This window comes from Tenebrio molitor, chromosome 2, assembly GCF_963966145.1.
Source record: "Tenebrio molitor chromosome 2, icTenMoli1.1, whole genome shotgun sequence".
Taxonomy (NCBI): domain Eukaryota; kingdom Metazoa; phylum Arthropoda; class Insecta; order Coleoptera; family Tenebrionidae; genus Tenebrio; species Tenebrio molitor.
In genome coordinates, this window is record NC_091047.1 from 21,483,927 (window position 1) to 21,496,378 (window position 12,452).

Genomic DNA, 12,452 nt, shown 5'->3' on the forward strand with positions numbered 1-12,452 from the left:
GTCGCCACTCCGACTGGTGAATTTTTTGCATGTGCCAATGCTTTCTCCAGAAGTAAAAATCCATTTTGGGGTGTCTCAAAACAAGGAATGTTGTAAGGTTTTTTGGGTGCTTTTAATGTAATTTTGTTTGATTTTGGATGATTTTCCCATGTGCCCATTTTCTGGTGGTCTATTGAGTCTCGAGTATTTTTTGGGAGCATAAAAAATTATGATTTTTAAAGGAATTTCACCACATTAGTTTGTAAGGCGCCAAATATACCTCTTTGATTTGGTGTTGTCTTTCTCTTTTTTTTGCATGCGCCAATTGGTCTGGTCCAGAAATAAAAAGCCATTTTGGAGTGTCTAAAAACACGGTATGTTGTGAGTTTTTTAGAGTGCTCGTGAGATAATTTTACATGATTTTGGGAGATTTTAACGGTTTTTTCGTGTGCCCAATCTTTGGTGGTCTACACATATTTAGGAACTTTTGGGGTGGATAAAAATTAATGATTTTTGAGAGGTTTTGGGCCCTTTTCGGTTGTGTGCATTTGGGCAAACAGCTAAATTTGTAAGATTTTGCCTTGATTTTTAAGACGCTTTAAGTTGATTTTCATTGATTTTTCCATGCGCCAATAGGCTTGGTCCAGAAATAAAAAGCTGTTTTGAGGTGTCTGAAATCTAGAGATTTGACAATGGTTTTAGAGCAGTTTTGAGGTAATTTTAATTGATTTTTGCATGCGCCAATTGGCTTGGTCCAGAAAGGAAAAGCTATTTTTGGGGTGTCTAAAATCAAGGCATTTTGTAAGTTTTTTAGATCTTTTTCGGATGGTTACTTTCGGGAAAACAGTAAATTTGTAGGATTCTACCCTGTTTTTCGTGTGCCCAACTTTTGGTGGCCTACACATATTTGGGAACTTTTGGGGTGGATAAAAATTAATGATTTTTGAGAGGTTTTAGGCCCTATTCGGTTGTTTGCTTTTGGGCAAACAGCTAAATTTGTAAGATTTTGCCTTGATTTTTAAGACGCCAAATGTCCTGGCCCAGAAGTAACATTTTACATACTACTAATCGCGATTGCTTTGCTGAAAGAAAGGTATGACGATCAACGTTTGATCATAAAAAATCATATTCGCGCGTTATTCGATTTACCCAACGTCACAAAAGATTCTCCCGCGTCTCTGAGGCAACTTATCGACAAGGTAGATTTGCACTTGAAAGTGTTAAAAACGTTAGATGCGCCGACGGAAACATGGGATCTTCTAATAATCCATTTAATCGAATTAAAATTAGATGCATTTACCATGCGGGAATGGGAAACAACCAACAAAAAAACGATGCCAACGCTAAAGGACATGTACGCGTACCTCAAGGATCGCTGTCGCGTGTGGGAAGCGATCCAATTTCACAAAAACCCCGAAAAGAACCGTGACGTTCAATCCAAGTCAAATCCGCAACAGAAATCAAAAGCGCCGTTCACGAGATCTTCCTCCAACTTGGCTACGCAACAGCCCTCGTGCAAGTTGTGCAATCAAAACCATTTTATGTATCAATGCAAACAATTTTTAAATTTGTCCGTTTCGGCTCGGATCGCCGAAGTCAAAAGGTTAAAATTATGTTTCAATTGCTTGAGGAGCACCTCACATTCCGCGTCCCAATGCAAGTCAGGAGTTTGTAAAATTTGTAATAAAATGCACAACTCATTGCTCCATTTGACGGAACCCGCAGCACCTGTGACAACGAACGCGGCTGAAGACACCCCGATCGTAGCTAACCATCACTGTCATAGTTACGAATCGCAGGTACTTTTATCAACAGCAGTCATTCTCGTACGAGACAACACCGGCCAATATCAATCGTGTCGCGCATTGATTGATGTTGGGTCTCAATCCAACTTCGTAACGATCGAAACTTGCAAACGTTTAAGGGTCAATTCGAAAGAAACCAACATCCGCGTCACCGGAATTGGTAATGCTAACGGCAGCATTGTCAATAAAATCGCCAGTCTGCAAGTCAAATCATTTCACAATGCGTTCGGTGCTAACTTGAATTGTCTTGTAGTACCGATCATAACTCATTCAGTGCCGGCGGAATCGATAAATGCAAGTCTCCTCCAAATCCCAAATAACATCAAGCTAGCGGATCCGCAATTTCATCGTTCCGGTCCCATAGATATTCTAATCGGTGCTGAAATCTTTTGGGACCTCCTCTGTGTCGGTCAAATCAAGGCCACCAAAGTGCACCCGGTTTTCCAAAAGACCCACCTGGGATGGATAGCCGGGGGCGCAATGCGTCTACCTGCCAAACTTCCGCAAAATTCCGTGACGAATTTACACGTCGTAACCAGCGCAGTGAATCCGCTGAACGAGCGTGTGAGACACATTTCATCTCCACCGTCAAACGCGACAATGACGGCCGATTCACAGTCAGACTACCATTCAAAGACAATTCAAAAGAGTTAGGGTCGTCTTATGACATCGCTTTGAAAAGGTTACACGGTCTTGAAAGACGATTAAAAAGATCTCCGGATTTGCGCGTTTCCTATCAATTGTTCTTGGACGAATATCAATCTTTGCATCACATGTCACCGGTAACAATTGAAGATCGCGAAATGTTCTCCAACGACGGGTATTTTTTACCTCACCACTCGGTAGTAAAAGAGTCCAGTGTTTCCACTAAATTGCGCGTAGTCTTTGACGCATCGGCCAAAACCTCTAACGGTGTCAGTCTAAACGACAAATTAATGGTAGGTCCGGTGGTACAACAGGATCTCTTTGCTATCATTACGCGTTTTAGGTTGCATAACATCGTGATATCCGCGGATATAACAAAAATGTATCGGCAAATACAATTGGACAAAGAGGACAGAAAGTACCAACGAATTTTATGGCGTCGCGACCCGTCCCATCCGGTTCAAGTTTACGAGCTTAACACGGTTACCTACGGCATGGCGTCATCGTCCTACCTGGCTACGCGATGCATACAACAGGTAGCACTGGAAGAAGGCTCAAATAATCCCGAAGCTCAGCGGTCAATCATGCAGGACACGTATGTGGACGACCTGCTAACTGGAGCAAAAACGGTTCGCGAAGCGCGCGCGTTACGCGACAATATAGTGGCAATCCTTGACAAAGGCTGTTTCCCGTTAAACAAATGGGCATCAAATTGCCCCGAGCTATTGCCCACGTTAAGTGAAAATGAAGTCATGGTGAATTTCGATAAACATGGCGACTCCAAAACATTAGGTCTATTATGGAATTGCACACATGACGCGTTAAAATATTCCATATGTCAGATCCAGTCAGGAAATCGGGTAACCAAGCGACGAATCTTATCAATCACCGCGCAGATTTTTGACCCTCTCGGTCTTGTGGGTCCGGTCATCCTAATTGCAAAATTAATGATCCAATCGCTATGGTCGTTAAATGTTGGGTGGGATGAGTCCGTCCCAATAAGGATCCTGACTACCTGGGATTCATTCATTGCCAGCTTACCTGAATTGAATCAGTTGGAGATTCCTCGGCAGGTAACTTCGAATCAGAATCCCATTGGATTCGAACTCCACGGTTTTTGCGATGCATCCGAACGCGCTTACGGAGCATGCATCTATATCAGATCCTTAAACACCGCGACACCCCATCAAACCCGGTTACTTTGCGCTAAATCTCGAGTGGCACCCCTCAAGACAATAACTCTCCCTCGCTTCTCAAATCGTTTTGTCGTGGTTAGCGGCCGAGCCAGCGACTTGGAAAACGTTCGTCGCAAACCGTGTTTCCGAGATTCAGATGTTAACAAAAAATTGCGTCTGGAGTTACGTCAACACCAAAGACAATCCCGCTGACATAATTTCGCGAGGCTGTTCACCCCGCGAATTGATTGATTCTCCATTATGGTGGCACGGGCCATCCTGGTTGTCAGACGAGGCACAGCATTGGCCGAAGTACTGTCAGACGAATCCAAACTTCGCCAACGATCAGGAGTTGCCGGAACAACGACGCGTGGTTGCTGTCGCGATAACTTCCGAGAAAATGTTACCACCAGATTTTTTTACTCGATTTTCATCGTTGCGCAAACTACAACGCGTGTTGTCGTACTGTTTACGATTCGCGGAAAACTGTCGAAAGCCCATCACAAAGCACACCGGTCCCTTGAAAGTATCTGAATTACAAAGATCAATGCTTATCATCCTAAAAAACGTACAGCATCAAGCGTTTAGTACCGAAATCAAAGAACTCGAGGGCGGTCGTCAAGTCAGCAAGAAAAGTCGTCTGATATCACTCAACCCTTTCCTCGACGATAGCGGACTCATACGTGTCGGAGGTCGTTTAAGAAATTCCGGCGCTCATTCGGACGTTAAGCACCCAATAGTGTTGCCTAAGTGCGAAATCACCGAATTAATCGTTCAATCGGAGCACATCTCATTATTGCATGCCGGCCCTCAGGCTACATTGGCCTCTCTGCGACAAAGGTACTGGCCCATGTCGGGGCGCTCCGTGGTGCGGCGAATCATTCACAATTGCCTCAAATGCTTCCGAGCAAACCCGACGACATCGTATCAATTAATGGGTGATTTGCCCAAAGATCGCGTTCAACCGGCCCGACCTTTTCTCAACAGCGGCGTTGACTTTGGCGGTCCAGTGTACCTGAAAGAGGGTCGAGGTAGAGGCAAAAGGACGGTAAAGGGTTATATCGCCCTGTTTGTCTGCTTTGCGACCAAAGCGTTACATTTAGAGCTCGTCGGAGATTTGAGTTCTCAATCGTTTTTGGGCGCTCTCAAACGCTTCATATCCCGTCGCGGGCACGTTGCAAATTTATATTCGGACAACGGAACAAATTTTGTGGGTGCTCGTAATGAATTATCCGAACTTGGCGAAATGTTAAAGTCGCAAAAATTCGAACGCGATGTAATTGACCGGCTAGCCGATCGTACGGTCCGGTGGCATTTCATTCCTCCCCATAGTCCCCATCACGGTGGGATATGGGAGGCAGGTATCCGGTCCGTAAAGTCACACCTTAAAAGAGTGATTGGTCTGACATCACTAACATATGAGGAGATGCACACGGTATTAACACAGATCGAAGCCTGCCTGAATTCACGTCCTTTGACACCCATCTCCAACGACCCCAATGACCTAATCGCCCTTTCCCCAAGCCACTTCTTAATAGGTGATCTGCTCACTGCCCCCGTGGAGCATGACGTAACGCCTTTGCCCATCAACCGGCTGTCTCGATGGCAATATGTGGAACAACTTCGGCAGCATTTTTGGAAAAGGTGGTCCGTGGACTACCTGACGCAACTACAACCCCGCCGTAAGTGGAACCAGCGTCTTCCAAACATCGAAGTGGGCGAGTTAGCGGTCATCAAGGAAGACAATTCACCACCCCTTCAATGGCGCTTGGCACGTGTCGTTCGCCTACACCCAGGAAAGGATGGTTGTGTGCGTGTGGTGACTTTAGAAACTTCAAAAGGTGAAGTGACCCGCTCAATAAACAAAGTGTGTGTTTTACCCATGGCCTCTATGTACATTTAACCAGTGAGAGCGTTCGAACTTTTTTGAACTTTTAGTGATAGTGCCTATTTACCCATTTTGGTTTGTTTGTTTGTATTCATTTCGTTTTGTTTTGTTTTTTGTTTTGTCGTTTGTTCTTTAGTCATAAGTTTCAATTGTACATGTGCACACCGATGTGTCATACATAATTGATTTGTATATACCGTTTAAATTTAATATTGAAGGAAGCCTTCAATGAGGGGCGGGATGTTGGAGCGGCCGGTCCAATTTAGTTTATGACGCCGCTTCCAATATTCCTGTCGACAATCATCCCCGGTGCCGGTACGTTGGTGGTCTCTTTCACAATAGTGGGAATGTCCCGCCATCTGGCTCAGTCACATCTTGCAAAAGACCACCAGCGTACTACCCATGACGGAGAGGGGGTGCGAATTTACTTTTTGTATATTTTCGTTAGTTTTAAGTTAGTTGATAAGCAAATGTAGAACCAGAAACACCAATACATCTTTGCATTAATCTGAAGCATCTATCCTCATTTTGAAATCACGGTCCACATTGTGCGAAACCCCTACGCGTAACAAGAAAACCCTACCGGACACGCAATTGGCGTGTCATAGGTTCAAACTCCTGGGTGCGGAAACATCCGTCAAACTTCGTAGGAGGCAATTGAACCGAAACACCTTCTAACGGTGCATCTTTGGAATGCACTGATGATAAATGTTGACCATCTTGTCTAAAGAGATAAAGAGTTAAAGGTTAATGTGTTAAATAATTTAAAATTTAATTCAACTTTCTCCCATGAACAAACATAATTTATTTTACAAAATTTGTTTCGCGAAATCCCATTTAAGGTGATTAAAACATATAGATAACTTATTCAAAAATAAATTATCTTAATATTTTCTACTTTCTTGTACTAGCATGAAATTTACTAAAAAACTATATAGACGCTACTGGGGCGTATTCTGTAACTGCTCCCCTAATTTTTAAAGGGCGTTTAATTAAGTTGTCATAGCAATGACCAATCAGGACGTGAAATTTTAAATTTTAAACGACGCTAAAATTTTAACGCCCCTTTAAAAATTACAGAATACGCCCCAAACTCTTACGAAATACTTGTTTCCAGTACTCGGTTTTAGTAACTGGTACGAGTTACTGGCATCGTGTATCCGAGCCTTTCGGGCGCGCTGGCTTTTGTGGGACGAGTGACGTAAGGAACGAGTCTCCATAAGCCAGTAAGCCCAGTAAAGATTAATTGCTAAGCGAGTTGCATACAAACTTTTATTTACATCTTCAGCCTTTAAATTTCGTTTTTTAATTATTATTTATGTTTATAAAAATTTTGTAATGAAAGGCGGTGGGGCGATTATAACTACGTCGTCATGGTGTTGAGATAAACAACAAAAATACTCTCAGAAGTATTGTGAAGATTGTTGCAAAAAGAAAGAAAAGAAAGAATGGCTTTAATGCCCGAAGAAGATTTTGAAGCGATTTTCCTGAAATCCAAGAAAATACCCATGGAATTACCAACGCTGCAAGTCCGGTTCTCTACTGATTCGATCCCAAGAGCGATGAAAATGACTTTCTAAAACGGATCAAAATGCATTATCAACGTACTGTCGCGAGCAAAAAATTCTGGTCGTCAATGTCATTTCAAAATTTGGTTAGATTGTCACAAATTAAACATTTTTCCCTGCCTGATTATGCCCACGTCAACAAAGTGTCAAAAGATTAAATAATTAGTGTCAATTAATGTCATACAACATGATGATAGGTTATGATTTTACGATCGTTTTACAATGGAGCATTTTCCATTACGTTAAAACATGATTTTGACGACCAGTTTTTTTTTGCTCGTGACAGTATGTAATTGCAACAATTGATGGTATAATAGTTTGTATATCCTATTCATGTTGGATTGAACATCAGTGGTGCAAATCGCACACATTTGGCATTAACTTTCATATGAGTTGTCATAGTAACAGGTCAGGTCATTTGCACCACAACTGTTCTTCCCAACGTGAATAGTTATTTACAAATGTGGAACAAATAAAATATTCAACAATACGTAACGTAACGGGTTTTACTGGCGACAGAAGGATATGACTGGAAAGCCGAAGGAGAGCCCTTTTACCCTTTTTATTTTGATGAGCATCGTAAAATATTACAGGTCTCTTCTACGAGCCTGTAAAATATTACAGGGCTCTACCCGTAACTACTCATTTACTTAGTTAGAGGGCGATTCAAACCAGAACAGGATAAGGTAACTAGATCAACACACTACGTATAGAGGTACCGCCATTAGTGATTTTTTATGTCTGTCCTTGTCGCACAATCTACTCAAACTGGGGATAAAAAAAACACAATCCAAAAATGATTTGACGTAATTTGACAAAAAGTAGTGTCATTATTCTGCTGCATATTTAATAATCCTCGTTGACGATTCATCTAACTTATTATTTCGTTACAGTTTTCGTTTGTGTTTAAGTATTGTCATTTATTTCTTTGTTCTCGTTACATCTTTTAACTTGGTTCAGTTACTTGCGTTTATTTTAATACTTTAACATGGTCAGTAACAAGTGTTGTGTTAGCGGCTGTTCAAGTTCTAGAAAAAATGGATTTAAATTGTTTTATGTTCCAAACGGTAAGACACCCGTTACATATACTCGTAGCATATACTTATATACAGTAACAAGCAATTTAATATTAGGAGTCAAAAACAGAGTACGGAGGGAACAGTGGCTAAAAAAATTGAGACTGTCTACAAATCTGCTGTGTAAGTATCTACATAATAAAGTAATAAAGTAAAGATTTAGTTTTTCTTATGTTAGGTGATATAAGTAAGTGGCTACAGTATACTTAATATTATTTTCATTTGCAGAAACATTTTAGTAAAGATGATTTCTTTTGGGCTGAAGATTTGCAGCGATTGAAACCTGAAGTTTTCCCTCATCTGTTACTGGAACCTATGAATATAGGTATATTTATTATAGGTATTTTTGTGTCTGATAGTTTAAACAGCTACCTATACCTATAACTTTTTTTTATACTATCCCTCCGCCACATTAGTAATTTATTTTATTAACAATAATTATGTACTGTTTCAATATCTAAACTTTTTTCCTAGATTTTAGTTACTGTAGATCATCTTGCAACTTCATTTGTTTCCCAACTAAACACTAAAGCCTAATCCCGAAACTCTCTTTAACCAAAACTACCCTTTTACGAATCTTCTGAGAATTATTAATTGTGGTCAAAATGTGACAGTAAAATTATGGGAATGAGAAGAGCAGTTCAAAATATTTTTTAATATTGTATTTTTAAACGATTAAAAATTTGGTAACTTGTTTGGGTTTTATTAGTGGTTTTTGTAAATTTTAATTAAAAAAATATCTGCAACCAGTAAAACATTTCAGTTAAAAAATTTTGATTAATAATGGGCGACATAACCTAACAAATTTTTGACATTGTAGTAATGCCATTATTTCATTAAAAAAATCCCCAAAACTATTGTCTTCCTTATTTCACTTGTGAAATTTGCATTTGATTTCTTTATCTTACAATCCACTCTCGCGAGGAATGGAATGGCGGTACCTCTATACGTAGTGTGTTGATCTAGTACCTTAGAACAGGACATCACGTAGTCTGCGTAGAAAGACGTCGGCTCAGTCCATTGTTTCAGAAGGGAAGCACGTGTATTACAGTGGCGGCGTTAGAAAGTAAAATTTTTCCCGTTTTTACGCTTATTGTTGTCTGTCAGTTGTGCTTGTGTACTACTTGTGTTGTGTAAAATAAAAAAAAGCCCTGATGATAATTCAAATCAATTTTGCCCATTCATTTCGTAATGTTTATTATTTTAATCAAGTAGTAATAGTTTCATACGCCACTGGTCACTTTAACGGCGCGCATCTTAAGCCCCGCCCTTGTCTTGTTCTGGTTTGAATCGCCCTCTACCAGTTATACCACAAATGTCTGTAAGCTGTCATTTACGTAGAAGATGGAAATAAAATTACATACCTTACCTACACAGAGATAAGAAATTGGAATAAATGTATGACTGACTGATGAAACTGTGTAAACTATAAGTACTAAAAGTGCTAAAACTATAAACATTTTAGTTTAGATTAAATTAGACCGGGACAGCGCGCACGCAGTCCCGACTACCAAAAATTGTGCACCCGAGTTATCCCCATTAGGGATAATCGCAGGGGTCAGCCCGACCTCGGTGCAATGGAAGGGCCTCATCCTGGGGGAACCGCCTTGTTGATCACGGTAACCCCTACGCCAGGTAAGTATGCTTTGCCGACGTCTGACAGGGGTAGTTATAGTGTAACGACAACTTCACACTCGTTACCACTAGAAGGCAGAGACATCTACTAACGTTTGGCCACATTACATTCTGTGGCCTAAAACTAAAAGGGCTAATAACATTTTTACCATTTATGCACGATTATATTATAATTTGACAATTATGCACACATTTTCTTGACATAAACGTCTCTTTATGGCCCACGGACCACTTTATGCCCGTGGGCCATAAAGATATGTCAAATAAAAGTCGCAAATATTTTTGGTGAAATTCCGAACCTTCCGTACCTTAAACTACCTAATCCCGAATGGGGATTACTCGATACTGGACACTCGTTTCTGCCGCAATGCCGCTTTCTCAGCCTCGTTCATCATTTCCTTAATGAATTTATAATGGAAAATTGCAACTGGCAAAATGGCTACGGTTGTTTTCACTGTTCCCAAGGTTACGCGCAAAACTAAAAAATTGACTGGAGCACTACGCGATGCGAACATCCGTGATATGAGCAGACAGTTCTTTATTAATTTTTTTAAATGTTAAGGTTTTAGGCCCTAATCGTGCATAAAATAGTGTATGTACTGCGGGCGTGAACTGGCTTTTATGGCCTTCAGCGTGTTTTTAGCAAAATCACACCTCAGACCATAAGAGGGCTTCTTACGCCCTTAATACATAAATAACTATTTTGCTCGGTGTAAATATGTTTTTACACTAATAATCAAATTTCAGTTCACAAGATCATTCATTCATCATCATTCATCATTCATACCCAGAAAAAAATTGCCCTATTAAACACTTTTCAAAGTAGTAAAGTTAGACATTTTACAACAGTTACTTTGAAATTTGTGATGGCATAGATTATGTCACATAGAATCAATTTAACCCTACTATTAGCGTCGCGGGTTCGATTCCGACCCAGGGCGAAATTAAAAAAAAAAAAAGCTATATTCTGTCTCGTGATTCGGAAGTCACCTTAAGCCATTGGTCCCGGTCTATTGAGTTGGTCATCATGCCCCTCAGAGATTTGTAAACCAGTCCCACACTGTGTAACAATTTTTTTTTTTTTTTAATGATATTATGATATTTTAGACGGCAAGTGAAGTACAGGGTTATTCTAAATGATTGTAGTCGAAGTAGGCGTGAAAACTGAATGTAAAATTTATGGTTGCCGCTCCACATAAAAAAATCATCAAAATGATGTGTTAAATTGGGTGCAAAACAACTCACTATTTTTAAAATTGATTGTAGAATAACTCAATATTTCTGGATTCAATCGTTAATTTAACAAAAATAAATAAAATCCTCATCACCGCACTTTTCACCTAAAAAAGGACAGTGACAGCGACACAACTGACAGTTCACATGAAAGCGGCAAAAACGTAATAACATGGGCATGGCCTACTTCGACTACAATCATTTAGAATAACCCTGTATATCCTGTTCACGTTGGATTGAACATCAGTGGTGCAAATCGCACACATTTGGCATTAACTTTCATATGTGTTGTCATAGTAACAGGTCAGGTCATTTGCACCACTACTGTTCTTCCCAACGTGAATAGTTATTTACAAATGTGGAACAAATAAAATATTCAACAATACGTAACGTAACGGGTTTTACTGGCGACAGAAAGATATGACTGGAAAGCGGAAGGAGAGCCCTTTTACCCTTTTTATTTAAACCAATCATATTAATGCATATTAAAGAAATAACGTAGCAACGGACGAATATCAGCGAGTATTCTGCTCTAGTTCAATATCCGCGACTATTTCCTTCCAAAAATTTAAGCCAATCAAAAAGCTCGAATATTTGAATTTTAGCCAATAGCGATCGAATTACAGCGATAATACTGCACTAGTGCAATTATCGATAATTTGCACTAGCGCCAAATTTTCGCGTAGTCCTAATTAAAAAATCATTTGGTATTAATTTTATATTTTAAAAAGAATTACGTTTATTTGTACTTACTTATCATGTAAATTTTTCTCAGGAAATAGTCTGCCAAAATATCCTCTCGTGCATGTCAATTTGTCGATAATTTGACATTCACTCGGGATATTACTAGTGAGTATACGGTGCTTTTTTTTTAATGCTGGCTATTTACATGATAAAAAGTTTACGGTCTGTTAATAAGCTTTTTAGCAGGAATTTTTAAGTAAAATTTGGCAGAATATTAGAGTAATATTTAATAAGTAAATCTCAGTTTGAAATTATTTGATAATACATACTAGGGCGCTGCTGAAGCTTAGGGCCTTTTCAGCGCTGAGAGGATCTTAGTTAAACTAAAGACTTAGCTTCATAAATAGAACAAACACTTAATATTATAATAGTATATTTTGTGTAATTGCTTTATAAAATGGTCACAATAAATAAATTGTTGAATGTGATGTGCAATTTGAGTTCAGCTATCGTATTATTCCAGTAATATGAATAAAAACTAGTACAAGAAATAGATATAGGTAATGTGCAAAGTTTGCAAAGGTTGTAAAATTGTAAGTATAGGCCGCGCCAAACCCAAATAACCACCACCTGTTGAATTAAGTTGGTGAAAACAAAATTGCACTAAGTGTATAATGGCAATTATGACCTTGCTAAAATGCTAGACCAATCAAATCTAAGTACACAACGTTGCCGGTTGATTTTCTGGGTAGAATGCAGTGTTG

General features: G+C 39.6%; 2 protein-coding genes, 1 long non-coding RNA gene and 1 other non-coding gene across 5 annotated transcripts; 3 read left to right on the forward strand and 1 right to left on the reverse strand.

The window, feature by feature from the left end:
* Positions 1-1,331: 1,331 nt before the first annotated feature.
* Positions 1,332-2,438, forward strand: LOC138122691 (uncharacterized). The gene has a single exon (XM_069036946.1). The coding sequence runs from the start codon at positions 1,332-1,334 to the stop codon at positions 2,436-2,438; it is 1,107 nt and encodes a 368-aa protein (XP_068893047.1).
* A 1,323-nt stretch (positions 2,439-3,761) lies between these two features.
* On the forward strand, positions 3,762-5,507 carry LOC138122692 (uncharacterized). Its single transcript, XM_069036947.1, has one exon. The coding sequence runs from the start codon at positions 3,762-3,764 to the stop codon at positions 5,505-5,507; it is 1,746 nt and encodes a 581-aa protein (XP_068893048.1).
* Positions 5,508-6,380: 873 nt separating this feature from the next.
* LOC138124776 (uncharacterized) lies at positions 6,381-8,830 on the forward strand. Of its 2 annotated transcripts, XR_011157265.1 has the most exons (3): positions 6,381-8,127; positions 8,194-8,259; positions 8,365-8,830. It is a non-coding gene; the product is annotated as an uncharacterized lncRNA (long non-coding RNA). The 2 variants fall into 2 exon arrangements; XR_011157264.1 differs by having other exon boundaries at positions 6,381-8,259.
* A 786-nt stretch (positions 8,831-9,616) lies between these two features.
* On the reverse strand, positions 9,617-9,779 carry LOC138125136 (U1 spliceosomal RNA). The gene has a single exon (XR_011157356.1). It is a non-coding gene; the product is annotated as a U1 spliceosomal RNA (small nuclear RNA).
* Positions 9,780-12,452: the final 2,673 nt, after the last annotated feature.

What these genes read in the sequence shown, in the direction of transcription:
- LOC138122691 (XM_069036946.1), top strand. Translation starts at nt 1,332, where the DNA reads ATGTACGCGTACCTCAAGGATCGCTGTCGCGTGTGGGAAGCGATCCAA.
- LOC138122692 (XM_069036947.1), top strand. Translation starts at nt 3,762, where the DNA reads ATGTTAACAAAAAATTGCGTCTGGAGTTACGTCAACACCAAAGACAAT.